The sequence below is a fragment of the Taudactylus pleione genome, unplaced genomic scaffold (assembly GCF_031769625.1).
Source record: "Taudactylus pleione unplaced genomic scaffold, aTauple2 ptg000135l, whole genome shotgun sequence".
Taxonomy (NCBI): Eukaryota; Metazoa; Chordata; class Amphibia; order Anura; family Myobatrachidae; genus Taudactylus; species Taudactylus pleione.
This window is the reverse complement of record NW_028284537.1, coordinates 3,949,028-3,976,574: the sequence shown is the minus strand read 5'-3', so window position 1 is coordinate 3,976,574 and position 27,547 is coordinate 3,949,028. Positions and strand designations below refer to the sequence as shown.

Genomic DNA, 27,547 nt, shown 5'->3' with positions numbered 1-27,547 from the left:
AGACCCATCACTCCACTTCCGTCACACCAGCCCCGTCACACCACCCCCGTCACACCAGCCCCCTGTCACACCACCTCCATCACACCAGCCCCCCGTCACACTAGCCTCGTCACACCAGTCCCCTGTCACACCAGCTCCTTGTCACACAACCAGCCCCGTCATACCAGTCCCCTGTCACACCAGCCCCATCACACTAACCCCCTGTCACACCAGCCCCGTCACACCACCCCGTCACACCAGGCCCCCATCACACCACCGTTCTTCCACACCACCCCTCTGTCACACAAGCCACATCACACCACCCCTGTCACACCACCATTCTTCCACACCACCCCTCTGTCACACCAGCCCCGTCACACCACCCCTCTGTCACACTACCCCTGTCACTCCACCCCCGTCACACCAGCCCCCCATCACACCACCGTTCTTCCACAACACCCCTCTGTCACACCACCCCGTCACACCACCCCTGTCACACCACCCCTCTGTCACACTACCCCTGTCACCCCACCCCCGTCACACCAGCCCCCCGTCACACCACCGTTCTTCCACACCACCCCTCTGTCACACCACCCCTGTCACACCACCCCGTCACACCACCCCTCTGTCACACTACCCGTCACCCCACCCCTGTCACACCAGTCCCCTGTCATAACACCCCTGTCACACCAGATCTGTCACACCACTCTTCTGCTACACCACCCCTCTGCCACACCAGCCCCCTTCCACACCAGCCCTGTCACTCCAGCCAACTCCTTCCCTAGCCCCCTCTAACTTACTCTCTATTTAGTGTGCATGCTCCTCTTTCTGCTCCTCGGTGCGGTGTGGAGAAAGACGCAGTGGGTGAGCCGCACACGTGCAGAAGGCACATGTTGGTGGCCATGCTGGGACCTAGCGCCCAGCGGCTGTTGGATGACTGCTGCTGTGGCACGCTGGCCGGAGCAGGCGCCTAGAGCACAAGCTCCACCGGCGCCGCCCTAGCTACGCCCCTGAGAGCACATGGTCCTTACTGAAATATCAGGCCTTGTCTATTAAAGAAGCAATCCACAATAGAATATTTTTGCCTTTAAATTATGCACCTTTGAAACATGCATCTGAAAGTTATATTTCTTCTGCAAAATATTATCTATTTTTCAGAATCAAGTTGAAGATGACAATGACAAGTCATTACTAAGGGGTCTTCGTTAAATGGTATCTTCAATGTATCGAAGTATGGCTGCCAGACACAGGGGCGTAACTAGGGGTTTTGCGCCCAGGGCAAGGAAATAAATGCCCACCCCCTCCATCAGTGTCACAGGCCTAATTACCCCATGGGCCTAGTGCCCGACAACCTGGTGGTCTATTGAGGGATTAATGGTAGCCTACCTGTCCAGTCCTGAGATGCATTCTTCTGCCGCTGGCCCATCATGGCCAGCGTCACCACTGCCGGAGCTCTTCTGTCTTGAGCCTGGCGTCTTCTGGCCTCTTCCACGGCCATTCTTCTGGAGCTCTGCCAAACTGACTTTTCTTCCCAGTGGCGTCTGATATCAGATGCAGTTGGCAGAGCGAGCCATTACTCGGCAAGCCACGATTTCATGTGGCTACCGGTCCCCGAGCTGCACCCAGCTTGCAGCTGGCCCGAAATGTCACCCACACTGGGAAGAGTGGGAACAGTCCAGTGAGATGTGTCACATCTCAACGGACTGCAGGACTTCTGTCGCTGGGATCATCACTTGATCCCACTGCCGGGCCTGTCATTTGGCACCCAGGCAGGGGCGTATCTTTAATGGGTGCAGGATGTGCGGGGAACATGGGCCCCTGGGTCCAGGGGGGCCCCCGCACCGCACACCCTGCTCCCATAATATTACTTACCTCTCCGGAGTCCCACGTCGGCGTGGGGGTCCGGCGCTGTAAAATGACTGGAAAATGGCTGCGGCAGCCATTTTCCCGTCGTTTGCATATGCGCAGTACAGGGAAAATGGCCGCCGCGGCCATTTTCCCGGTGACCTGTGCATACACCATAGACTCTGGGCACACTCTAGTGCCCAGAGTCTATAACTCCGGTGCTGGCCGCGCACAGCTCAGTGCACTGCCGGCCGCCGGGCGGAGAGTGCACACGGGCCCCCTCCTCTCTAGAAAGGCCCCTGCGCCCAGGGCAAGGTGCCCCACACGCACCCTCCGTGTTGTGCCACTGACCAGACACATAGACACAAGCCTAATAGCTCTCAGCACGTCATGTGAAGGCAGTGAGAGGCAGGGATAGCCATCAACCATAGATAGTTAAGAGCCATTGATGGTTAACTACTGATGGCTGATGACTTTGCCATCGATGGCAGAGATCCAATGGTTCTCTGCCATCGATGGCAGACTGCAAACCGATGTTTTTTCTTGTTCCCGACATCACTGGGCTTAACTCCGTTCCCAATGCTGATTGGCCCATGGCCCACCGTCCCCAACAGCAGCGTTGGCCATCAAGGGGTGCAAACCATTGTTGGTTAACCGTAGATGGTTTGTGCCATTGATAGTAATAACAGATGAGACCATCAATGGGTAGCCCACTGATGCCCATGCCTAGAGAGAGAGGACAAGAAGGGGAAGGATCTTAAAGTACACAGCACAGACAGAGCTCAGAGGAGCCTTCCAAAGTCTCTCTGCTTACTACATCATGTTGCATGTAGCTGCAGCTGCAATGTTAGTCCATGACACTGCACAGATTTATAAATGATTAATAGTTGCAAAAAAAAACAAAACTGACAGCGCTGTAACACATTGTATTCAATCACTTTACTCTTCCAGTTCTACACTACATTTACTAAAGTTTATGACTAACAGCTTTCGGTAACATCATATTGCAACATTGTATTAAATAAAGCTTTAGAATTTTCCGCAGCAATAACTAAATCATGGTTAAATGTGACACTAAAATTGCTTGAAAATCAAAAGTTGAAGGAAAGATTCACGTAAAACAATAATACAATATATATATTTTTGGATTCAATAGCGAGCATGTTCTCACATTATCAGTTCCACCCACATAACGGATGACACTGCAGCGAGTAGGTGATAGGTGCAGTCAGGGGCGGATTGGGAATTTAAAGTGGCCCTGGAAAATACTTAGAAAGAGGCCCCATGAGCGCGCGCCGAAGGCGCGCGCCTGAAAAGTGGGTGTGGCCTTGTGGCAGGGGTGTAGCCTAATGTGAAAAGTTCTGCCCACAAGCCACTCCCCCCATATTCATCATGCTGGAGGCATGCCCACCGTTCCAAGAGCTGATAGCCATACCCACAGTCCCTCTCTCCAGTGAATAAGCACATAAAGCATGTGAATGAGTAATTTTTTACCTATATGATTTCTCTGCAACGAGGGAACCTCTGAAGAAATCGATCCTTGCTGGACAAGCAGTGTCTTCAGTACTATTCATGCAGGAGACTACATGGTCTGGAAGCCGCCTGTTTGTGTTGTAATAAAGCCAATGTTATTATCATTCAAGAGAGGTTCAACCACATAGTAACAGATGTTTTGGGGCAGGACAAATGTGAGTTTCCCATATCAAGCAATTTTATATTAATAAAATATATTTGCTTATTTGGTTCCATTTGCATCAGTAATATGGCTTCATTAGAATTGTTGTCTTACTGAAGATTATTGTCCCCCAGTCTTTTCTTCTAATAGTACCAGTGATGCTACCATCTCCTCAGTGGCATCATCCTGCATCTCCCCAGCACCATCCTCCTGCCCTAGCACATAATAGCCCACCTCCTCCACACACAGATCATATTCCCTTAGCATAGAATAGCCCCCTCCCCACAGACAGATCATCATCTCCCCCTAGCACAGAATAGCCCCCTCAGACAGATCATCTCCCCTTAGCACAGTATAACCCCTCCCCAGACAGATCATCATTTCCCCTTAGCACAGAATTACCCCTCCCCACAGACAGATCATGTCCCCTTATTAAAGAATAACCCCCCTCTCAGATCATCATTAACCCCCCCTCACACACACACATCCCCCCGAGACAAATCTCTTCATGATTCCATCTCCCTATTAGCCACTTTAAAAGAAAAAAATGTCACCCGACTGCCGATGGAAGTCTCCCAAGCAGCCAGCCAGCCCATCCCCGTCTGTCTCCATTGCACTGATGCTCCCCCGGGGCTCTCATGATTTTAAACCAAACCCAGGTCTGCCTGATTATCCCAGGCAGCCAGCCCCAATTGTCTCCTCTCCACTCTGCCCCCTACCCAGGCTGTAAAGTTAAACCTTAACATCGCACTTCACAGCCTGGGGAGGGGACAGAGGGCCTGATTCAGACCCGGACACTATTTGCGGACGGTCGTTCTGAAAAAGGGGCTGGCTATTTAAATTAAGCGCTCGCTCTTTGCAGTCTGTGGACGCCTCTATGTCTGAGCGAGTGTCCGAAAAATGCGCTCGCTATTTTCTAAAGACGCCCCTTTTCCGTTGGCATCATACGTCATATCCGCTATTTATTAGATTAATCGGGAACATCGAAAGGCATCTGAACTGCTCGTAGTGCCTGTGGTAGGATTTACTTGCCGCTATCACTGCGAGCAGTTCAGGCTAAAAGACAACCAAGTGACGTGACGGATGACGCAGCTTTGTTAATTATGCACACCCATAAAACGCCGTTTTGACCGTTTGATACGCCTGCGTTCGGATCTCCACTCCCGTTTTCAAGCATCTTCCCCTGTTACCACCCACAAACACCTCATTCTGTCACTCAAATTAGCAGGCCCTCGCTGTTTTACGAGTGCACGATTTCCGACCGCCATGACTGGTTGGCGCATGCGCATTACGACCCATACGCATGCGCAGTTGTGCGAACATCGCTCGAAGCGAACGAGCGGCCACTTACGAGCGGCTCTGAATCAGGCCCAGAGTGGGGAGGAAACAATTGGGCTGGCTGCTTGGGCAGCCTTGTAACTTACCCCACTTGCTGCTGACGACTGCGGACCCGCGCGTCTGAGAACTCTTCCTCCAAGGTGCTGGCGCGCGGGCCGGTGCAGCGTCTGACTGACGTAGCTGTTTTCAGAAAACCTCTTCTCGCGCAGGGCCAGCAACAAAAATCTTGGGGCCCGTTACACGGATGCCTTTGGGGCCCCCCACTCAGCCCCTGCTCCACACAATCTACTCAGAGATCGAGGTGTGTATATATATATATATATATATGTATATATACATATATATATATATATATACACACAAATATACAGTATATATACACACACACACACACACATATATATATATATATATATATATAGATACACACACATATATTATATATCACACACATATATATATATATATATATATGTACATACACACACAGACATACATTTATACGCACACACATACATACATTTATACATATATATATTAAAAGAAAACCGGAGCTACAGGTATATGTAAAAGTAAGAAAATGGGCACTTTGTCAATATCAATCAAGAATAATAAGTGGAACACTGTCTGTCATGGGTGTCACTTACCTCCTCAAGCATCTGCTGGGACAGACGGTGGCTGTGCTCAGCTGCGGACGACTCCAATTCCTACTGGCCTCCCTCCACCTCGGTAGATGGACCAGGCGTCGCAGTGGCAAGGCAGGTGAGGGATGCGGTAAGGAGGGCTGGCGCATCCGCGCAGCGTCATTATGACGTGATACACCTAGCGCCGTGGCCACACTCAGTAAGTATGGATGACGTGGCCACGGCCCGGGGGTTTACCTTGGGGGGTGGGAGGCGCGGATGTTTCCCTTGTGCTCCCCTGTCGCCAGGCCTGGGGCCGCGGCAGCTGACAGGTCAGGGCTGCCTGTGATGCTTAAAAAAAAAAAGAGCATGTTAGCCGGGTGACGCGATTCGGGGGGCGGGGCCAAGGTTGAGAAGCGGCCCCACAGACCAATCGGCCCACCGGGATTTTCCCCTGTAAAGGTAATGGCCAATCCGCCCCTGGGTGCAGTGTACACGAGAACGCTACCTTCTGTTATCTTTTACCTCCAAACAGATTTGTTTAATTTCCCCATCCTTAGATAACGAGAAGTCTGTGCATTGGGTACAACTGTACAGTGCCGTAAGCAGGGCACCGGTCTGGCAGAATCGGTATGATTTAACGCCGGACCCATGCCCGGCGGTAGGAATCCCGACAGCGGCATCCCGGCAGAGGAGGAAATCCTGATCTTCCAAGGTAAGTATATACTAACCTATTTCTACCCCCTAACCCTCCCTTAGGGGTGCCTAACCCTAACCTCCCCCCCCCAGTGCCTAACCCTAATCCCCCCTCTAAGTGCCTAAACCTAACCCCCCCTTCCCCGGACACTAAACTTGGGTCCCCCGGGGGGGTGCCTAACCCTAACATCCCCTCGGGGGTGCCTAACCCTAACCCTCCCTACCCCTAGCCTAACCCTAACCTCCCGGGAGGGTGCCTAACCCTAAGTCCCCCTCGGGAGCCCCTAACCTAACCCTCCCCCGCCCGCGGCTATCCGCGCTCGGCGCCCGGCATCACTTCAATTGGGATGCAGGGCGCAGGTCTCCCGGCGTCGGTAAAATGACAGGCGCCTGTCATATAACCCTCGCCGGCATTAAGCAGTCGGGAAGCCGGCTGTTGGAATTAGGGCCCTCATTCAGAGCCGTACGCTCTGAGCAGAGCGCACGCTCTGAGCAGAGCGCACGCTCTGAGCAGAGCGCACACTCTGAATGAGGGCCGCCCTCCATAAAAATGGAGCGTCCTCCTGGACGCTCGTATAGCTGTGGGTCACCACCCACAGCCTATACAAGCGTGCAGTTTGATGGCCGCGATGGTCGTGACCATCGAAACTGCGAGCCGGAGCCTGCGGTTGAGGTTTTCAACCGCAAGGCCCGGAGTGATTTTGGCTCTATCAGAGCCAAAATCACTCCCACTGACATCACTAGTGATGTCAGTGGGCCGGCTTCTGACGGGAGGCGTTCCCGTGGGAACGCCCCCGTCAGGGAGGCACGCCCCCGGCACGCCCACCAAAGGGGGCGTGATGTCAATCAACATCGACAGCACGCCCCCTTTGATCAGACACAACGAGCGAAGGAAAGTCCTTCGCTCGTCGCGTCTGGCGCATGCGCACGACGGAGCTCCCGCTGTTGTGCGCATGCGCAGAGCACAACATCGACCCACTTGCAAGCGGACAGCCGCTTGCGAGTGGGTCTGAATCAGGCCCTAGGTCAGCATACCGGCCTGGCATCACACCCCCCCCCGCTTGACCCCTCCCCTGGCGTATGTGATAATCTCACTCAGCATAATAGCAGAATTAGGGTGGCTGCTGGTTTGCCTTTTTGCGGGCTGCCTTTCCAGGCATGATGCACGGTAGAACAGCATGGTGGGTGCCTTCGGGGTAGCGACTGTGCAGCTCCCTAGGTCTTGCTCCCTGGCTGCACACTGCCCTCGTTGCGACCCTGCAACTTTATCAACACATCACATTCCTTCAACGATACTCTGTTTGGGTCCAACATGATTGTTTTACTCTGTAACAATCAATGCAAGATTAAAAAAAATAAATGATACCAACAAATGTGTGCAATGTGATGCAGAGCTGGAGAAAATCACTCAAAAGAAATGCGCACAGAGACTGGATTGCGACAGGAGGCGTATTTTCAGCAAGCATTTACAAAATGTGACAAATAGCAGGACACAAAGGAAACATTACAGTTATTGGCCGGATAAAGCAGATGACAAGGAGAAGAAGATTGATGAATCTGCAAAGCTTAGCAAAGTAGATGCAAATATAATAGTTTTTTCTTATTTTATAGCAACACTTTCCCTGTCCCTAAATGAGTCTGAAGATTTCTTTATTTGTGTATAATGTGTGCAGCACAGTGTGAAATCACTTATTAAACATTGTTCATTTTTAGGGGCTTTGCAGAAATGGGTGTGTTTCAATGTTTTTGACCAATCACATGCTGTCATCAAATTTACACTTACAGTCATGAGAATCAGAATTGGGGAGTGCACTTTAGACTTTTCGGTGGCCATTTTAGTCGCTCCCTACAAATATAAGCCCACACCACTCCCTTACTGTATTTTTTGCTGCGACTGCACATTCGTTCCAGTCCTGGTCTCAGGGCCTGATTCAGAGCCGGACGCTCTGAACGAGCGCCCGCTCTGAATCAGGGCGTTTTTTGTGTGTCCTCCTGGACGCTCGCATAGCTGTGGGTTACCACCCACAGCTTATGCGAGCGTCCATGATGATGGTCGCGATGGTCAAGACCATCGGGCTTGCGACGAGACCCTTGCAGTAGGGTCTCGTTGCCGCAAGCCCTGGAGTGATTTTGGCTCTATCAGAGCCAAAATCACTCCCACTGACATCACTAGTGATGTCAGTGGGGCCGGACCAAGATGGTAGGTGTTCCCATGGGAACGCCTCCGTCTGGGCAGCAACACCCCCGGCACGCCCACCAAAGGGGGCGTGCTGTCACTCACCATCAACAGCACGCCCCCTTTGGGTGCAAGACCCATAACGACGGCTTGGCCGTCGCAATGTGGTTCTCGCGCATGCGCACGACGGAGATCCCTCCGTCGTGCGGATGCGCACTAGGGCACCATCGACCAGCTTACGAGCGCGCGGCGCTCACGAGCGGGTCTGAATCAGGCCCTCAGTCATCTAGTTGCAGATAGTCTCAAGTCTCAATGTCAAAGAAAACCCTCAAATTGTGTTTGACTGACTCTGATTAAAGCCCAAAGTGCGTTTGACTCTATAAAGCCCATATTTGCGTGTGCGCCCATCACATGATGTCTGGGCTTCCGCAATATAAACTTTCGATGCTGTAGTAAGTAACCATCTCATCAAAAGATTCAATGAAAAAAAATATTCTGATGGTTCATACACGCGCAAAAAAAACAATAGCAACCATCGGAAAGCGGCATCCATTCGGTGTCAGGAGAGGGCCTGGGGGAAGCCCAGGTAGTGACAGAGTGCTAGGCTCTCCCCCAGCCTGACCTTACACGGGAGGCGTGCCAAGCGGGCACGTCCCCAAATAACATCAGGTAGGGGGAGTGGCCTACGGTAATTAGGCCACACCTCCATTTTCAGTCGCGTGACTAGTGGCGCTTTACACCGAGCCGGTACAGGGCGCGGCTAGCCCTTGAGCCGGCCCTGCAAAGCTCACATTTAGCTGCAGTATAGAACTATAGAGAAGGAACTTTATTACCTGAAGCTGCAAATCTTGATTTTCAAGATAGTTGTAAATTTCTGTGCTAAGCTGCCTCTTTTCTATAGAGTGGGAAGGCAGCTGTAAGTAGAGAATGTCACATTTCTCACCAAATATACATGTTATTCATACATTACTTTGAAGAAGCATTTCAGGGAGATTGTGAAAGCAACAGCTATGAGAACGGCGGTAAAGTGGACGTGTCCAGCTACATCTGAGCCATAAAACTGACTTACATACAAATGTAAATGAGCCCCAAAGCAGTTAGTAAGATCTATTTTTTTATGAAAACACACTGATATATTACAGAAAATGCATGTAGCCATAGGGATCATTGGCCGGGATATACTAAGGTTGCGCTGACCATTCTGTCAGTCACCGCAAGCTAACTAATCGCATATATATTAACATATGCGATTAGTATCGCAAAGGACAGCTCTTGCGATAAGAGCTGCCCTTTGCGAAGCAGCCAATGCCGGGTGACGGGATCTCCGTGGAACCCCGCCCCCTCCGAGCCCCGGGAACTTCCTGCTGGTCACATGTGCAGAAAGTCCCAGGCTCCTCCTCCTCCCTGCACCAGGAAGAATATTAGGAGGCGACGGAGGACCCAGGAGGAGCGCGGCCCGGCGACCATGGAGAGCAGGTGGGTGGGGACCAGCACTGGGAGACGGCGGCGAAGCGTCGGGAGCGGGGTGCAGTAAGAAGCCCATAGGCTTCTATAGGGTAACACCAGGTTTTTCTGCCGTTACCCTCTGCAGTGATAAAAGTGTGGCCGGAGCTTAGTACATATGGAAATGTGTTAAAAACCCTGAAAACAGGGTTTTTACCGCATTTTTCCTTTAATACATCCCGGCCATTGTGTCTTATAACCAAATGCAGGGACAAGATACTAATGATCCCATTTAAATGTATATATCTCTGTTTATTTTTATATATAACATTCATAATGGGGGTAAGGTGCAATCAGGGAGATTACTAGGCTCTTGAATCCGTCCTCGCTTTCCAAATTGTTCTGCTGCAGCTTATGTATTATTATTATGTATTATTATTATGTATTATTATTAGACTGCACAAAGTAACGTTAGTGATTACTATATTACCCGGTGTTTGTAATGTATGCAGTTGCTGTATAAGCCTAGGTCTGCTGATGTCTGTATGAGGTCGGCTGAAAACGACTGGACCAATCATGCTCCCCCTGCCCTCTTTCAAAAAAGTTTTCCAGCCTGCCCCTAGGTGGGTGAGGAGTCAGACAAGCCGAGGCTCCTCCCTGTATCCTGCCTTCTATTACAGATAAGGTCTGCATTAAAAGTATTTTCTGCTCTGTCTTATGCACAAAGCTTCACCTTTGCATGCTGGCAGCTCCACGTCAACCAGCAGAACAGGGTAAGTGCATGGAATCCCAGCGCAGCTAAACTTGTATAAGGTTACAATAGTGTGTTCTGGTGTCTCGGTCCTGGAGACACGTGGAGAGAGGAGGCTGAGCCACATCCTGCACTGAGAGAGCTACTGTATGTATTGTTCTAAAGAAAGCTTAGGATAGACTCCAATTGCCAGTGTGAGCGTTTCACCTGCTGTCTGACCATTAGGCTGACCCTGTCTGCTGCATTTACCCTCTCAGGCTTTTGCTGTTTTGCCAAGGGTGATTCCTGTGATATTGGTTTGATGTGTACTGCATTCATTGTCATTGTCATATTTAGATGTAAAAAAATTAAATAAAAATTTGATAAATAATAAGATGAGATGGGTTACTCTGATACCATAGACCCTATACACACACAAGAAGCTGGAATATTGGCTGAAACCGATTTTTCATGACTTTTTTCTTCTGGCTTAATATGTTTAACATAGAAGTTCATAAATATAAGTGTATGTACAATCTAAACATGCTAATAATGGTATATATGATCTATATGTGTGTGTATATGAATAAAATATATATATATATATATATATATATATCTCAATTGTCGGCGCTACTTTTTAATTTTTTTTCTTCTCTCAATTTTATAATAGATATATACTGTATATCATTTATGTGTATGTATGTGTGTGTGTGGTATATACATATATAATGTATAGAAGTATTTTACATATTGTATGTGAAAATGTACAATGAGATATTTGCATAGTTCATGTATGAGGTACTGTCTTTGGGGAGGATGTACCTCAGCAGGGCCGGCGCTAGGCTGCGCTGCGCCCAGCGCTGTCCTGTGTTGCCGCCCCTTCCCTCCTCCGCTCCCTCCCCCTGAGCTTACATATGTGCTATAACGCCGGGAGGGAGGGTGGGCGTTTCCTGCGCCCTCCGGAAACAGTAGCACTCCGGGCGATGGACCGGCTTGCCCGTGCCTGGAGCCGCTACTGTACCTCAGTGTATAGGACACACACACACACACACACACACTAAATTTGAAGACGGGGCGGAGTGACATAGCTGGATATGATTGGTAGCTGACGCCTGGGAGCAGAGGGCCTGATTCAGAGCCGCTCGTAAGCGGCTGCTCGTTCGCTCCGAGCGATGTTTGCCCAACTGCGCATGCGTATGGATCGTTATACGCATGCGCGAACCAGTCAGTGCGGTCGAAATTCATGTGCTCGCTAAATAGCGAATGCCTGATAATTTGAGTGACAGATTGAGGCGTATGTAGGTGGTAACAGGGGAAGGTGCTTGAAAACGGGGAGTGGAGATCCGAACGCAGGCGTGCCTAAAGGTCAAAACGGGCGTTTTATGGGTGTGCATAATTAATACAGCAGCGTCATTGACCACGTCACTGGGTTATTTTATAGCCAGAACTGCTCGCAAAATTGTGGTAGCAAAAACCAACCACAAGAATAGCGAGCAGTTCATACCCTGTTCGATGTACTCGATTAATCTAATAAATAGCGGACATGACGTAGGATGCGAGCGGCCAGGGGGCGTAGTTTCACAAAAAACGACCGCAAGTTTTGTTCGCTCGTTCAGACCTAGAGGCGTGAACAGACCGCAAAGAGTGAACGGTTCATTTGAATAGCCACCCCTATTTTCTGGACGAGCGAGCGCTAATTGCGTCCGGCTCTGAATCAGGCCCAGAGTGTCGGAGGTTCTCCGTACTACAAGTAGCCGCAGGACGCAGGGATTCTAGGAATGTCAGAGGAAGGAGGCGGACTTGCATTGCCAGGAGGGGGGCCATGGGCATCATCTGGGTCCGGAGTCAGTGTTGAGGCAGACTTTCCCTTCATCCCAGTCAGGGAAAGAGCCAGGGGTGTATTAAGAGAGGAGGGGCCCACGTGCATTCCCTGTCCGGGGCCCCCTCCTCTCTCCCCGGTGGCCGGCAGCGGACTGAGGACCTCTTTCGGAGTCGGTCGTCATGACGTCTCTCCCATAGTGCCGAGCGGGAGGAGCAGTAGGACGGCGGCCGTTGCAGGAGCGGGGATTCAGGTAAGTATAGTAGTGTTCACTCGAGCTCCGGCGGCATGCAGAGCGCCGGAGCTAGACAAGGCACTGGGGGGCGTGGCCATTGAAAAAGGGGCGTGTCTATAAGACGCATCACCTTTTCGTCACTCTTGGGGGAGTGCCCTGCCCGACACTTACGGATACGCCGGGCAGCCCCCAAGTGCTGCTGACAGCGTCTTTTCACCGGCGGTGACCGGGTCACCGCACATTTCCCCACCCGCGGAAGACTGCAACCCGCGGGTGAAGATTGCACTCACAGGCTGTGAGGGCAGGGCGCTTTTTGCCTTCCAGAAGGAGGGCAGGGCGCAGCGCCCCGCTAAAACAGCCTAGCGGGAACGCTATATAGTGTTTTGTGTGTGTCTTTTATGTGTAAGGGACACTACTGCTGGGGGCACTGCTTAAGGGGCACTACTACTGGGGGTATTGCTTAAGGGGCACTACTACTGGGGGCATTGCATTAGGGGCACTGCTGGGGGAATTGCATTAGGGGCACTACTACTGGGGGTATTGCTTAAGGTGCACTACTACAGTGGATATTGCATAAGGGGCACTACTGTGGGCATTGTGGATAAGAAGAACTACTGTGTCCTTTGCTGCAAAGTCACGTCCCTTTTGCATGCCACGCCCCCTTTTTCGGGCTCGGTAGATCACAAAAGGTTTTTAGCTTTAAAAGTAGATCAGAGTCCAAAAGTCTGGCCACCCCAGAACTAGCCCAAGGAGGATACATAACAGTGAGGCTCATACAGCTATGGCAGGGGAAACCCTGTGGATGCAGTTATTGCTATTAATAGCTCAACTTTAGACATAATATATTACAGATAAAAAATGTTACATATCTGACAGTGTGTACCCAGCATTAGGGAGTGAGTTTAATTTAATAGAACTTTAAGGTACATTGTATACTTGGATCACTTAGGGATCGGCATATCTCCTATCTGGGATGTAGTTAGCGGACGGCATGCCGCCAGTCTGAATCCCGACGCTAAATCCAACACGGGACTTAAGATGGGCATTGAAATACCGACGCCTATCTTAATCCCAACGCCGGAAGACAGACAAAAAGACAGACGCCAGCCCACAGCAGGTAAGTCTGGGGCATTTTAGCTGTTAGCCCCAGGGGGTGGGGGGGAGGGTCAGATTTAGGTACCATAGCGTGGTTAGCGTTAGGTTTTTTTGGGGGGGAGGTTAGGGTTAGGCACCACTGGGGGGTTAGGCACTAAGAAGGGAGGGTTAGGTTTAGGCACAAAGGGGGGGAGACTTAGGTTTAGGCACTAACCGGGAGGGTCAGAGTTAGGCTACAAGAAAGGAAGGTTAGGGGGTGGAGGGTGAGTATACTTACTGGACCCCTGTCGGGATACCAACCATCGGGGTGCCGCTGTCTGTATTTTGACAGGAGGCATCCCGACAGCCGGAATTACATACCCATTCCCCCCTGTCCTGGTGCAATGTTGGTTTTAACAATAGTAAAAAGTACTGTATATGTTGGTTGTGTATAAATTGTAAGTGCCAAGTATATGCTCCTTTTAAGTATCTGTTAATGTATGTGACATTTGTAGTGTATTCATAGTAACTGTGCTGCTTAACTTTGTAAAAAGTTTATGGGATAGCACTATTATTAGAATTGTGATTTTATATATAGATATATATATATATATATATATATATATATATAACAATTGTACATGCTATCATTTCATAAAATATGCGTTATCACTGCTAAATTTGTGTAGTTACTTACATGGAAGTATGACGTGAGGATCCAAGAAGAACAGGTTTACCTAAGTTTTACACTGTGTTATCCTGTGTCACATTATATGGTTTGAATAGCTCCCTATTAAACCATGGAGATTAGTTATAACATTTAAGTGGGTTCTCCCAAGTAGGCTCATACCGACTATCAGTACTTGGGTGGGGGCACTGATATATAGACACAGTACACATATACTGTACATAACTTACTGTTTCAGATGCAGGGAAAGGCACATTGGCCGGCTGCAGCAGAAAAGGGCGGAGCCAAATCCGGGGGGCAGGGCTTAATCGCAGGCGGCTCCGATGAAGGAAAAAGCAAAACAAAAAACAGTTCATCTTGGGGATTGGGGACAGTGTGTGGGGGCCGCGGGACGACCGCCCCTGTCGCCCTCCCTATAATCCGGCCCTGAGTAACCTAGAGTCCCTTTAGATGTTAAAGGGAGGTTACATATATATGTACGTAACCACAAAACCTCAGTGTGCTAATATTGAATTTTGAAATATAGATGAAAAATCAGCCCCTCCTGAATGATAGTAATAGATCTAATGTACATAAAAAACCTTAAACAACAGAACGGGAAGGTACTCATAGTGTAGTAATTCAATACCCAATTATTAATGAAATTATCAATGAGTTTTATCAAATGTAATGAGTTTTAAAACTGGTTGCGTATGCTAAATGGTGCTCCAGCCAATCAGCTCCCAACTGTTAAGGGGCAGGATTGCTTTCTAATTACTGATAGATTTCAGCTGGAGTCTTGGCTTTCCATGCTATTGAATAGCAACTCAATACACCGCGCTGTTTGGCCGCGCTAAGGATTTCTTTTCGCACCCCCTGCTGGGGCTGCGAAGAGAAATCCGACCAAAGTGCCGGGTGCGCGGCTGTTTTTCTGCATGGCGCGGCGCTAACAACCGCGCACCCGGCACTTTGGTCAGAGAATGCCGGTTGCCGTGCCTTAACACCCTTGTTAAGGCGCGATAACCGGCATTGTCCGACCACACAGCGCACTGAATTGAATAGCTCCGGGAGCTCGCTCTTGGTGCTATTCAATTCGCGTTGGATTGAATCGCCCCCTTTGTGTGTTCAATACTTTTTCCCTGTGTCATTTCACATTATTTATTACTCATAACTTAATTTATGGACCTCTATGGTTTGATTTCTTTGCGTGTGTGGATTGCATGGGTTGTTGCTGACATTTTGTGAATATTTCATTACAATAGCCCCATTACAAATATATTTACTGAGAAAAATGTTGATGTGTTCAATACTTATTTTACTGTGTGTGTGTGTGTGTGTGTGTTACGTATATCATACATGCCTACTCTCCCAGAAGTCGCAGGAGGCTCACGATTTTCTGGGTAACCCCATCCCACCCCCGGTAGAGTAGGCACTTCTCCCTCATTCCTAGTGAAGTGGGCAGAGTGGAGAGAATTTTCCCAGAGATAGGGGGTCCCTGAGTAGGGGGCTGGGCTTAATGACGCAATTAATTTGACCCGTCTCTATTTAAATATGAGCTATTTGCATCAATTTACCCTGAGGGGCAGGGCTTAATAATGCTGAATATCAGGCTCCGCCGCCCCATAGCCATCCACCTGCTTCTCCTGGGGAGGGCCAATTAAAAGTAGGCGTGTGTGTGTGTGTGTGTGTATGTATATATTTATATATATATTTTTTTTATATATATTTCACTACGGAACACAAATGTGAATGCTATAGCGATTACGCACGCAGTTTAACTATGATAGTATGCTAACACATGGCGATCGCTATGCCGCCTCTGCACTACGTAATGACGCCCACTTTACTTTACACACATCCTTAATGTTTAGCAGGACTGTGAAACCATCAGTAACATGGAGTACCATCGCAGCCTCACGCACGCTTGCACAAGCTCTGACCTTACTCAGAAATTTCTAACCTCATCGCACACTGTGAGTACTCAGGCTCCCTACAGCATTGCAGCAGATAATTTATGCACGCCTCTGCAACGGCTTAAAAACGTACTGGCACGCCTGCGTTCGGCCGACCACCCCACATTATCACGCACGAACGGCACTTCCTGTCAATCATGCGTATTATAAAAATTGCATGCGTATTAGCAACTGCGTTCCTTGCTGAATCAGGCCCAGAGTAAGATAGAGCAAGTAACTCTGTACCTGAACAATCATGCTGCAATGCAAGGGGTGCAAATACATACATTATTTTGCATGCAGGGTAAATACTGGCTGCATTTGCATGTAGCCCACATATACTGGACAGCTTTATTTTTACACTGCAATGTAGATTTTAGTTTGGACACACCCCTCCCAAATCTAATTCTCTCTGCACATTTTACATCTGCCCCCCCCCTCCCCCTGCAGTGCAGCATGGTGTTACCAAGGTGCCAAGTTACTTGCTATATCTTACTCTAATCCCAAATCTGATTCAGGCCCTTAGTGCCTCAATAGTGAGGCAGTAAAAGAATGAAGCGGTCATCACATCAGTGACGCAGTTACGTGACATGCTGATCAGACCGTACATTCTAACAGCTAAACTTTGTCGGCGTTCTGATCTCTGTCTAAGGTATTTTTGCCATAACTTGTCTTGAATTGAGTTGAATGGACCCTTTGTGGACAGAAAGCCACCAGCGTTCTCTCTCTCTTCCTGACTTATTATATTTGATTTAAAGGATTCATTAGTAACATGTGACAGGCAGCTCTAATGTGGCTCAACATTTAGTGTGACCAATTCAGCATGATCAAAGGGGCCGTCCAAATGCCAGATGGTGGGGATTATGCCCTAACTGAATCCGATGTGATAAAATCACAGGCACCTTGCCTATAACCAGAGTATAACTGAGAAATAACTCAGCCAGTTCCACAGGACAATAAGTAGAACTGAGCTACATCCTGATCTTAAGGCGGGTATCCACTACCCGATTGAACGATAACTACATCGTTATCGTTCAATCGCTTGTAAATCGGGCAGCTTAATGTCAAAAACGGCCAGCGATGCGCGCTCCTGCTAGTCCTTTTTGACATCTATCATCGCCCGAACATGCCGGTTAATCTGCCGATAAGGACTGATTGGCTATGTTCGGGGGTGAGGGAGGGTGCCTACACTGAACGACTGATGGTTCAGTGTAGGCACAGCACAGACTGTGAAACCATTACAATGTCTTATTCGTGCAGTCGTTTCACAGTCTACTAGTGTATGTGCCCCCTTTAGAGCCGTGAGTAGGGTTATTATTGCTATTATCTTTTATTAATATAGGTGAAGCTTGTTTTGCCCCATTGTGCTATAGTTTTATTTAGGCCCATAATTCCCCTCGCCACTGGTGCTTACAATCCAGTTTCCCTACAACAGATGCAAACACAACACACACTGGGGAACCACCAAGAAAAACGGCTAGAAAATAAAAACTCAATTGATAATAATTTTGTTTAATTTTTAAGGTGCAACATAGTTTCTGCAGCTCTATGATTTCACGCTTGTAGGCGCCACCTGTATGGTTTTTATCAAAGCAGAAAAGAGTTTTGGGATGTACTAGTGTTCATTCTAGCACCCTGCACCTGTCACAACCCGTGCAGTTCCTGCTTGGGGTGTTGCTCTCTTCTCTGGTGCTTCTAGCACACTCTGGCCTGTATCTCAGCAGTTTGATGCATCAGCTGAGTGTGCTAGAAGCACCAGAGCAGAGAGCGACACCCCAGGCAGGAAAGAGGAACAGCACAGGTTGTGACGGATGCAGGGTGCTAGAATGAACACTATTTACTGTCTAGTTTTCAGGTTGCAATGATCACCCAACACTTGAACGTGATGCTGCCATGAGCTCAAATTAACATAATTGCATTAAACTGTACCCATTTACTAACAACAGACACTTTAAATTTTTTTATTTTAAGTATTAGTAAATATTACAGTTAGCCCCAGAAACACAACATTTGATGTTAATTGATTTTCAGGGTCATAACTAGTGGTGTGCAAGCGGTGCGACTGCTGCCAGAATCTCTGCAGCCGCGCCACCTGGAGCGTCCTTAGGACTCTCCAGATGGTCACAATGCTGCCCTTACAGCAGCCTGGAGCATCCTGAGGACACACCGGGTATTGCGGTAATCACCTGCTCCCGGTGCAGTAAACGACCCCTCCGAGAGATGTCATCCAGAGGGGGTGTGGCCTGCACTGGGAGCGGTAGCTACGGCACTGTTGATTTTCATCGATTTATTTATTTTTTTTCTTTCTTTTTTTTTATTTTTTTAATTATTATTTAATTTTTTTTTTTTAAATCAATTAAAATTGCCCTTTAGTAAATATACCCCCTAAGATTTTCTAAGGGCATATATTGCTTGGTTTATTGGATTCACTCATGATTAACGTTTGCACTCCCATGGTTTAAAAGCGCAGGCAATCCCTGTGGACTAGACTGCTACATTCAGTGTGATCAATTACTCTTTGAAATCTAGGTGCTCATAGTACTATCACCAATGTTGCACATAATAATGGAATGTACGCAAGGCATTTGACACTCACCATGCATAGAATCCAAGGTTTATACTCTCTCAGCTGTAGACACATTACATAAGAGAAGTGATTTCATATAAGCAGTGGAATGCAGCCCCACGCATCTCTCCTGGCTCTTTTTTTTTTATTTTTTTTATTTTAGTTACCTCAATGCAACTTTTTTTTTTTTTTTCTAAAGTTTGAATCTTTTAATGGGGCAATTCAATTAATAGTGTTTGCCATGAGAATCGGTCGGAATGCCACTACTATCTCCGCACCCTACAGAGATGCGTAGTCAAATTTGTGATGTTGTTGTTCGGTAATTGCCCGGGAATGAGCGCAGATGAACATCATGAGGTAAATTTACTAAAGCGAGAGTTTTTAGAAGTGGAGATGTTGCCCATAGCAACCAATCAGACTCTACTTAACATTTCACTAGCACAGTCTAGAAGATAATAACTAGAATCTGATTGGGTGCTATGGTCAACATCTCCACTTCTAAAAACTCTCACTTTAGTAAACTTACCCCCTTGAATGCTCATCGGAAATTGAGTATGGGCCTATGTGTTGGACGCTGATCAATTAGGGGAACTGTACACGTGAATACCGTGTCTCTTCTTTCTCATCCTGATGTTCTATACAATTGTCTGTTTGCTGGACTTCCCACATAAAGTGCCATTGGAAGCAAAACTCAAAGTTGGGCGTCCAGCACTGATTCCCCGGCTGTTTTTGTCTTTATTTTTGAAGAGCTGCTGCCAGCTTTTGTGGAACAGAGGGCCTGATTCCGCAGCCTGCGCAAATGCGATGACGCAGGCGGATCGAGCGAATGTTTACCCTCACGTATGCGTGTAAACTTCACTGTGCATGCGCGGCAATTGCAGTGCGATTACGGACGCACAGAAGAATCCATCGCAAAGTGAGTGACGGGCTGTCAGCGTTTGGGGGTGGTGACAGAGTGGTCATAAAAACGCAGTTTGAACGACGTTTCATGGGCGTGCATAAAGTAGCCACTACGATGGCATACGCAGCATGGGAGCTCTCTGCGTGCGAGGAGACTTGCAGTGTTTGCAACTAATCTGACTTGTTGTAGATGCTGTGTACCTCGCCGATGTGCGACAAAAGTACCGATGTTTACACAGAACAGTGTCAGTACACAAGTACCATTTAAAACATTCATTGGGTTCTCTCTGCAATGAGGGGGTCATTCAGACCCGCTCGTGAGCGGCAGTACGCTCGCAAGCGGGTCGATGTTCCCCCACTGCGCATGCGCACGACGGAGGGAGCTCCGTCGTGCGCATGCGCGAGACCCGGCGAGCGACGTGCTCTCCATCACTCCGGGTCTCGCACCAAAGTGGGCGTGCTGTCGATGTTGATCGACAGCACGTCCCCTTTGGTGGGCGTGCCTGCCAGACGGAGGCGTTTCCATGGGAACGCCTACTGTCTGAAGCTGGCCCCACTGAGATCACTAGTGATGTCAGTGGGAGTGATTTTGGCTCTGATAGAGCCAAAATCACTCCAGGGCTTGCGGCAGCGAGACCCTACTGCAGGGACTCGTCGCAAGCCCGATGGTCGCGATGGTCAAGACCATCGCGACCATCATCATGGACGCTCGCATAAGCTGTGGGTGGTAACCCACAGCTATGGTAGCGTCCAAGAGGCCGCTCCATTTTCAGGGAGGAGGGCCCTGATTCAGAGCGAGCGCTCTGGTCAGAGCGTTCAGCTCTGAATCAGGCCCTGAGTCCGTAAAGTACACAAGTACCAACAAATGTATATATTTAATGAGAAAGTGTTGAATGTAGGTTTGGGGAGTGTTTTATTCAAATAAAGTTTATTTAAAAATGTGTGTTTATTTTCATACTATTGCGGTATAATGGGCAGGCACTTTGTTTCATTGTACTGTGGGATCACTGGTGTTTAAAAAATAAATAAATAAAAATAAAACCCACTTGCAACCTAAATATTGTTTAAACAGTTTATTGATGCTATGCTTCCCATATATTTACAATATGATGCTCATGTCTTTTAGGTCTATGAAAATAGTGTCTTGCTTTTATAATGGCTCCAGACTTGGGGTACACTCCCCCAGATGGAGGCTGGGGATGGATGGTCGTTTTGGGAGCTTTTATATCCATGGGATTCTCCTATGCATTTTCTAAGGCGGTGACTGTTTTCTACAAAGAAATCCAGGAATATTTTGGAGCTTCGTACAGTGAGATAGCCTGGATATCCTCATTACTGCTGGCTGTCATGTATGCTGGAGGTAAGTCTGTCTTCAAACACAAACCAGAAAAAAAAAAAGTCTGTGTTCTGTACAGTATCCTATGCCCATAACAGGGACTGTGCTGCTACTGGGTCTCTGAGATGGATCACATAAATATCTGCAGGTCTCCGACAAGCGTTTACAGTTGGGGATAGATTCGCTAGAGTGCGGGTTTATAGAAGTTGACTTCTTGCCCATAGCAACCAATCAGATTCTACTTATCATTTATCTAGCACCTTCTAGAAGATAATAGCTAGAATTCGATTGGTTGCTATGGGCATCTAAAACCCTGCACTTAGTTACTATACCCCCAAGAGTCTATGATACTGATGATGTTTTTAATGCATGAAATTGCTGCCTATCGAGTGGGGAAGCCAATTTTGCCTCATTTTTTCAATCCCGGGTTTCCTGGGATTGTGTTGATCAATGAAAATATTATTATACTTTTTCTAAGATAAAAAATAGTGACAAAAGTGTGAAAATTTACTTTATTTTATTAACATTTTCAAAATACAAGTATTAAAGCCTTTAAGGGCAAACTTAAGTAAGTTATTCAAGTATCAACAGAATAATGATGGTTCCTGATCTGACTATGAATATCTGACAGCCGTCATGTAATAAAGCCTTTGTTTAAAGACAAAAACAGAATGGACCCTGATCTGAGTCTGACTATGGATAATATATCTAATCTGACAGCGGTCAGCAGCAAGTATTAAAGCCTTAACGGCAAACTTAAATAAGTTATTGAACTAATCAACAAGAATGGAGTATGGACCCTTATCTGATAAATGTCATGAGCCCCACAAGCCAGCCCAGCCTCCACCGGTCCACACTAAGAAACACCAGGCTGTGTGACCCTTTCTGTCACACGTACACTCGCCCTCCTCCAGTTCCGATTGAAGAACAGCAAGATTTGCAGAGTGCAGACCCAGCCCAGGGCACTGGAAAGCAGCAACTCACGTCCCTCCCGACTCCCACCGTAGTCCTGTCACAGCAGCCAGTCACTCAACTCCAGTTCTCCTCGTGAGGCCGCAGCCACCGCTCAGACAGCGTGAGTGAGAGTGTTAGCACTCAGACTCCGTTTGGCAGTAGCCGGCCGCCTACAGCAGACACCACAGTGTGGGCGGGGACATGACTGTATAAGGGGCGGGCTGCGCAGTGTGACCCCTATGACTCCATACGCAACCGCACAGCCGTAGGAGGCCAGGGGGCAGCATCTGAGCCGATGGAACTAGTGCTCATCGCCGCCCGGGCTGAAGAAAGATGTGCAGCCAGCTGCAGCTTAATCCTGAAAATCCCGGGATTGAAGGCACCAATCCCGGGATTCAAATCCCGGTGTGTTTTACGCTAAATCCTGTGAGCTAATACCGGATTAGCTTCCCTATTATGAAGTCATGAGGAACCAGTGACCTCACGATCTCCTAGTAGTGAGGCTGAATATTGGTGAAACCTCAGTATGCCTCTACATACATTCTATGCTTGTGATCTTACACTTTAATTATACAGAACATTTTGGATTTAGAACGTCCTTTTTCTTTAGAACAAAATAAATTTTGACCCATCATTCGTCAGGTCGCTTGTTGTTGGGGCTGTTTTATTTCCTTTCTTGTACAATTCTATAGTTTTCCCCAATCTTCCCGTCTGTCTGCTTCCACAGTCCCTCGCTTGGTGAGTCTGGAGCCTGGTAAGTAGGTCTTCCAGGGACACTTAACCTCCGCTATCTTCTGTTCATCCATCAGGTCCGCAGAGAGGGGAGTTACGGGTACTGATTACAAGGGCTTGTTGGATGGGCCCCGGGGGGGGTGCTGGATCCACTGCTCTCCCCTTGAATGTTGAGTGACAGCACGCCCCCTTTGGTGGGCGGGCCGGGGAGTGGCTGCCCAGACGGAGGCGTTCCCATGGGAACACCTACCGTTTGGGGGCGGCCCCACTGACGTCACAAGTGTTGTCAGTGGGAGTGCTTTCGGCCGAAAGCTCTCTGGGGCTTGCGACCACGAGACCCTACCACAAGGGTCTCGTCGCAAGCCCGATGGTCGCGATGGTCTTGATTATGGCGACCAACATCCTGGCCGCTCGCATTAGCTGTGGGTGGCAACCCACAGCAATGCGAGTGGCCAGGAGGCAGCTCCATAAAAAAAAAAAAAAAAAGACCGGCCCTGATTCAGAGCGAGCGCTTTGTTAGAGAGTCCGGCTCTGAATCAGGCCCAGTGTCCAGCACACACCATACAGGATTGTATAATAGATACAATTTTATCTATATTTCACATGTGAAATGTATATAATGAAACTGAAACATTCACACTCCATTTTTCTTATTTTGCCTTTTTCTTCTTTCTGTCTCTACCATAATAGTCTGTATTAGGGACTTGCAACATTGTACCCACTATCCAAATCCGAACACACCGATATTCTATCAACACTCAGGGTCAGTTTTCCTGCCCTCATTCTCAGTGTGTGCCACAGATGAAGGACACTGATTTGGCCAGGATCATCTTTAGCAGAAACGCCTGGGAATCTCTGTGTTATTGTTTCATTTTTACTGTTGGTAACTACTGAGCTGCGTATAATTATAAACTCTGTAAAAGACTGATAAATACCACAAATCACAATTTCAAATATGAACCATGGGGGGGGGGGAGATTCAATTTAGCGCACTGTTAGGGCGACTAATCCAACTGAAGTGCTGGCCGCAATGCTGTTTTCCTGCTTAGTGCTATGCTAACAGCCTCGCAGCTGGCACTTTAGTCGGAGAATGCTGGTTCCATCCAGGTTAAGTTGCGAGAACCGTCATTCTTCAATTTAATAAACAGCGCGCTGAATTAAATAGCTCTGGAAGCTATCAACAGCGCGCTGACTTGAATTCCCAAAATAGAGGGTAAAGAAAACATTGTTCAGTTTTAACCTGACACTGCAGATCTGTCTACAAGTACAGCAATTCCTCCCCCCTCCATTACAGACAGATAGTCTAGACATTTAGGTAATAAACACTCTACTTATTTCATGTATATATTCATTTCAGTAAATTAATATTAAATATTGCATTTTCTTTAACAATAAAATCACTCTATGGCTAGAACTTGCATTTTTGTTTTGTAGGAAAGTAATACATTCAGGTCCGCAGAATGGGGGAATGGTCATGACTGCTTATAAAAAGACACAGGTGCAGTGAGGAGGAATGGCTTTTGCCACCAAGGCTAGCGCAGGGTACTCCGTACCAGTCCCGCCTTCATCTCGATGCCCCTGCATTTATTCTGTCTATGAAAGTTGCTTCACTTTGGGCTCTTACTATTGATGTCAATGCAATTTGCATCCTTTCTTCCCCGCAAATTGGGTATTTTTTTCCAACTGCACTTGCGCCCCAGAAATTCTTGTGTCTTCTCGCAGACTGTGTAAGATGCATTTTGCACTTATACTACTGTTTTCTCTCCTGGTGTAACCCAGGCACATATACTACTGTTCTCTCCTGGTGTAACCCAGGCACATATACTTCTGTTCTCTCCTGGTGTAACCCAGGCACATATACTACTGTTCTCTCCTGGTGTAACCCAGGCACATATACTACTGTTCTCTCCTGGTGTAACCCAGGCACATATACTACTGTTCTCTCCTGGTGTAACCCAGGCACATATACTATTGTTCTCTCATGGTGTAACCCAGGCACATATACTACTGTTCTCTCCTGGTGTAACCCAGGCACATATACTTCTGTTCACTCCTGGTGTAACCCAGGCACATATACTATTGTTCTCTCCCGGTGTAACCCAGGCACATGTACTATTCTCTCCTGGTGTAACCCAGGCACATGTACTACTGTTCTCTCCCGGTGTAACCCAGGCAAATGTACTACTGTTCTCTCCTGGTGTAACCCAGGCACATGTACTACTGGTGTAACCCAGGCACATATACCACTGTTCTCTACTGGTGTAGCCCAGGTACATGTACTACTGTTCTCTCCTGGTATAGCCCAGGCACATGTACTACTGTTCTCTCTTGGTGTAACCCAGGCACATGTATTACTGTTCTCTCCTGGTGTAACCCAGGCACATATACTACTGTCCTCTCCTGGTGTAACCCAGGCACATATACTTCTGTTCACTCCTGGTGTAACCCAGGCACATATACTATTGTTCTCTCCCGGTGTAACCCAGGCACATGTACTATTCTCTCCCGGTGTAACCCAGGCACATGTACTACTGTTCTCTCCCGGTGTAACCCAGGCACATGTACTACTGTTCTCTCCTGGTGTAACCCAGGCAAATGTACTACTGTTCTCTCCTGGTGTAACCCAGGCACATGTACTACTGGTGTAACCCAGGCACATATACCACTGTTCTCTACTGGTGTATTCCAGGTACATGTACTACTGTTCTCTCCTGGTATAGCCCAGGCACATGTACTACTGTTCTCTCTTGGTGTAACCCAGGCACATGTATTACTGTTCTCTCCTGGTGTAGCCCAGGCACATGTACTACTGTTCTCTCCTGGTATAGTCCAGGCACATGTACTACTGTTCTCTCCTGGTGTAGCCCAGGCACATATGCTTTGCTTGTATAGATGCACACATCTTGCATATACAGCCAGCAGGGCAAGCTAAGCAAAATGGATATATAATTTTTTCAGGGAGCATTTTGCACTTGCTATTTAGATGCACATTCCCTCCAACTCAGCATAAGCCCCCTTCTCATTAACCCCTGTTATCTGGACTTCATAGTGTTAAATACTGAGCTTGCTAATACAATAAAATAATTAATTTCAAGATTGTACTGAATAATAGATTCTAAATGCATTCTTTCAGATTGAAGTTCTGTTAGCTTAAGGGTGCATACACACACAGGACAATATCTGCACGATTTGGCCAAATCGGAACGATAAATCGGGCATATCGTGCAGTGTGTATGCCCGATTTGCGCCATCCCGCAGCCACATGCAATATCGTGTGATTGGCCGTGCTGCAGAAAGAAGAAAATACAGATAGTGCAGAATAAAATCTCGGCCTCAATTTCCCGATATCGAACAATGTGTGTAATTTCAATAATCTGCCCATATTTTCTGTTTTCCTGTAACTGTCATCCTCCATGTGGGTGGACATGGGACCTCATTCAGAGTCGGTCGCAAGTGTTGAGCGCTCGCAACCGGCTCGATGGTTAGACCCTGCGCATGCTCAACAGCCGCACTGCGCGTGCGCAAGCCCCGGAGCGAGAGAGAAACTCTCTTGATCCGGAGCTCACTACAAAAGGGCTGGCTGTCGATGTTGATCAACGGCTCGGCCCCTTTTGTAGGGGGGCGGAGGAGTGGTTTCACACACTGAGGCGTTCCTGACGGAACGCTTGCCGTTTTGTGGGCGGCCGCACTGACAGCGGTGATGTCAGTGGGGAGTTTCCTGCTCGATCAGAGCAGGAAGCTCGCTGGGGCTTGCAGTTGCCATGACCCAACCTTAGGGTCTCATCGCAAGCCCTGATGGTCGCGATGGTCTTGACCATCGCGACCATCATCCTGGTCGGTCGCTAAGCTGTGGGTGGTAACCCACACCTTAGCTAGCGACCAGGAGGCCGCACTAAAAAAAAGAAGCAGCCGCCCTCATTCAGAAAGAGCGTTCGCTTCTTGCGACCGCCTCTGAATGAGGGCCATGGTGTGGTGAAAAATCAGTAGCTTCTATGGAAAAATTGCATAATGTGTAGCACAGAAATTGGGGCAGGCAATTTGCTGAAAAATCGCCCTAATCTTGTCCCTGTCAAAAAAATATGACCGTGTGTAGCTAGCTGTAAGCCGGGTACACATGTACAATTATTGCACCGAACAACCGATAATTGGATTATCGCGCAAATAATTGTGTAGCGTGTATGCAGGAGTGTTAGCCAATTAAACTGCTTGAAACGCCCCTAAAACGGTCAGATTTGGATGTACGGGATCTGATGTGCTGCACACAGTATCTCGTTCCCGACCTCCCACACGCGTTGAAGGCATCTGAAGACAGCACACTGGATCTCATTCAGAGCCAGACGCTATTTGCGCTCGCTCGTTCAGAAAAAGGGGCTGGCTATTTAAATTGAGCGCTCGCTCTTTGCGTTCTGTTGACGCCTCTATGTCTGAGCGAGCGTCCGAAACATGCGCTCGCTATTTTGTAAAGACGCCCCTTGGCCGCTCACATCATACGTCAGCTATTTATTAGATTAATCGAGTACATCGAAAGGCGTATGAACTGCTCGCTATTCTTGTGGTAGCATTTTCCTACCGCAATCATGCGAGTAGTTCAAGCTAAAAGACAACCAAGTGACGTGGTCGATGACGCTGCTTTGTTTATTATGCACACCCTTAAAACGCCCGTTTTGACCATTTGGCACTCCTGCGTTCGGATCTCCACTCCCCGTTTTCAAGCACCTTCCCCTGTTACCACCCACAAACTCCTCATCCTGTCACTCAAATTACAAGCCCCTCGCTATTTTACGAGCACACGATTTCCGATCGC

At 48.1% G+C, this 27,547-nt stretch overlaps 1 protein-coding gene across 2 annotated transcripts in view; it reads left to right on the top strand.

Annotated features, from left to right (window-relative positions):
• The first annotated feature begins 9,759 nt into the window (after positions 1 to 9,759).
• Positions 9,760 to 27,547, top strand: part of LOC148522979 (monocarboxylate transporter 2-like) — a 73,894-nt gene continuing 56,106 nt past the window's right edge. The window contains exons 1-2 of one of the 2 annotated variants that reach the window (XM_088473447.1): positions 9,760 to 9,808; positions 20,848 to 21,081. In XM_088473447.1, the coding sequence (XP_088329573.1) occupies positions 20,877 to 21,081 (205 nt within the window). In that variant the 5' untranslated portion in view covers positions 9,760 to 9,808; positions 20,848 to 20,876. Of the gene's footprint in view, positions 9,809 to 10,466; positions 10,549 to 20,847; positions 21,082 to 27,547 lie in introns of those variants that run through there. The other variant, XM_088473446.1, reaches the window with a different exon arrangement.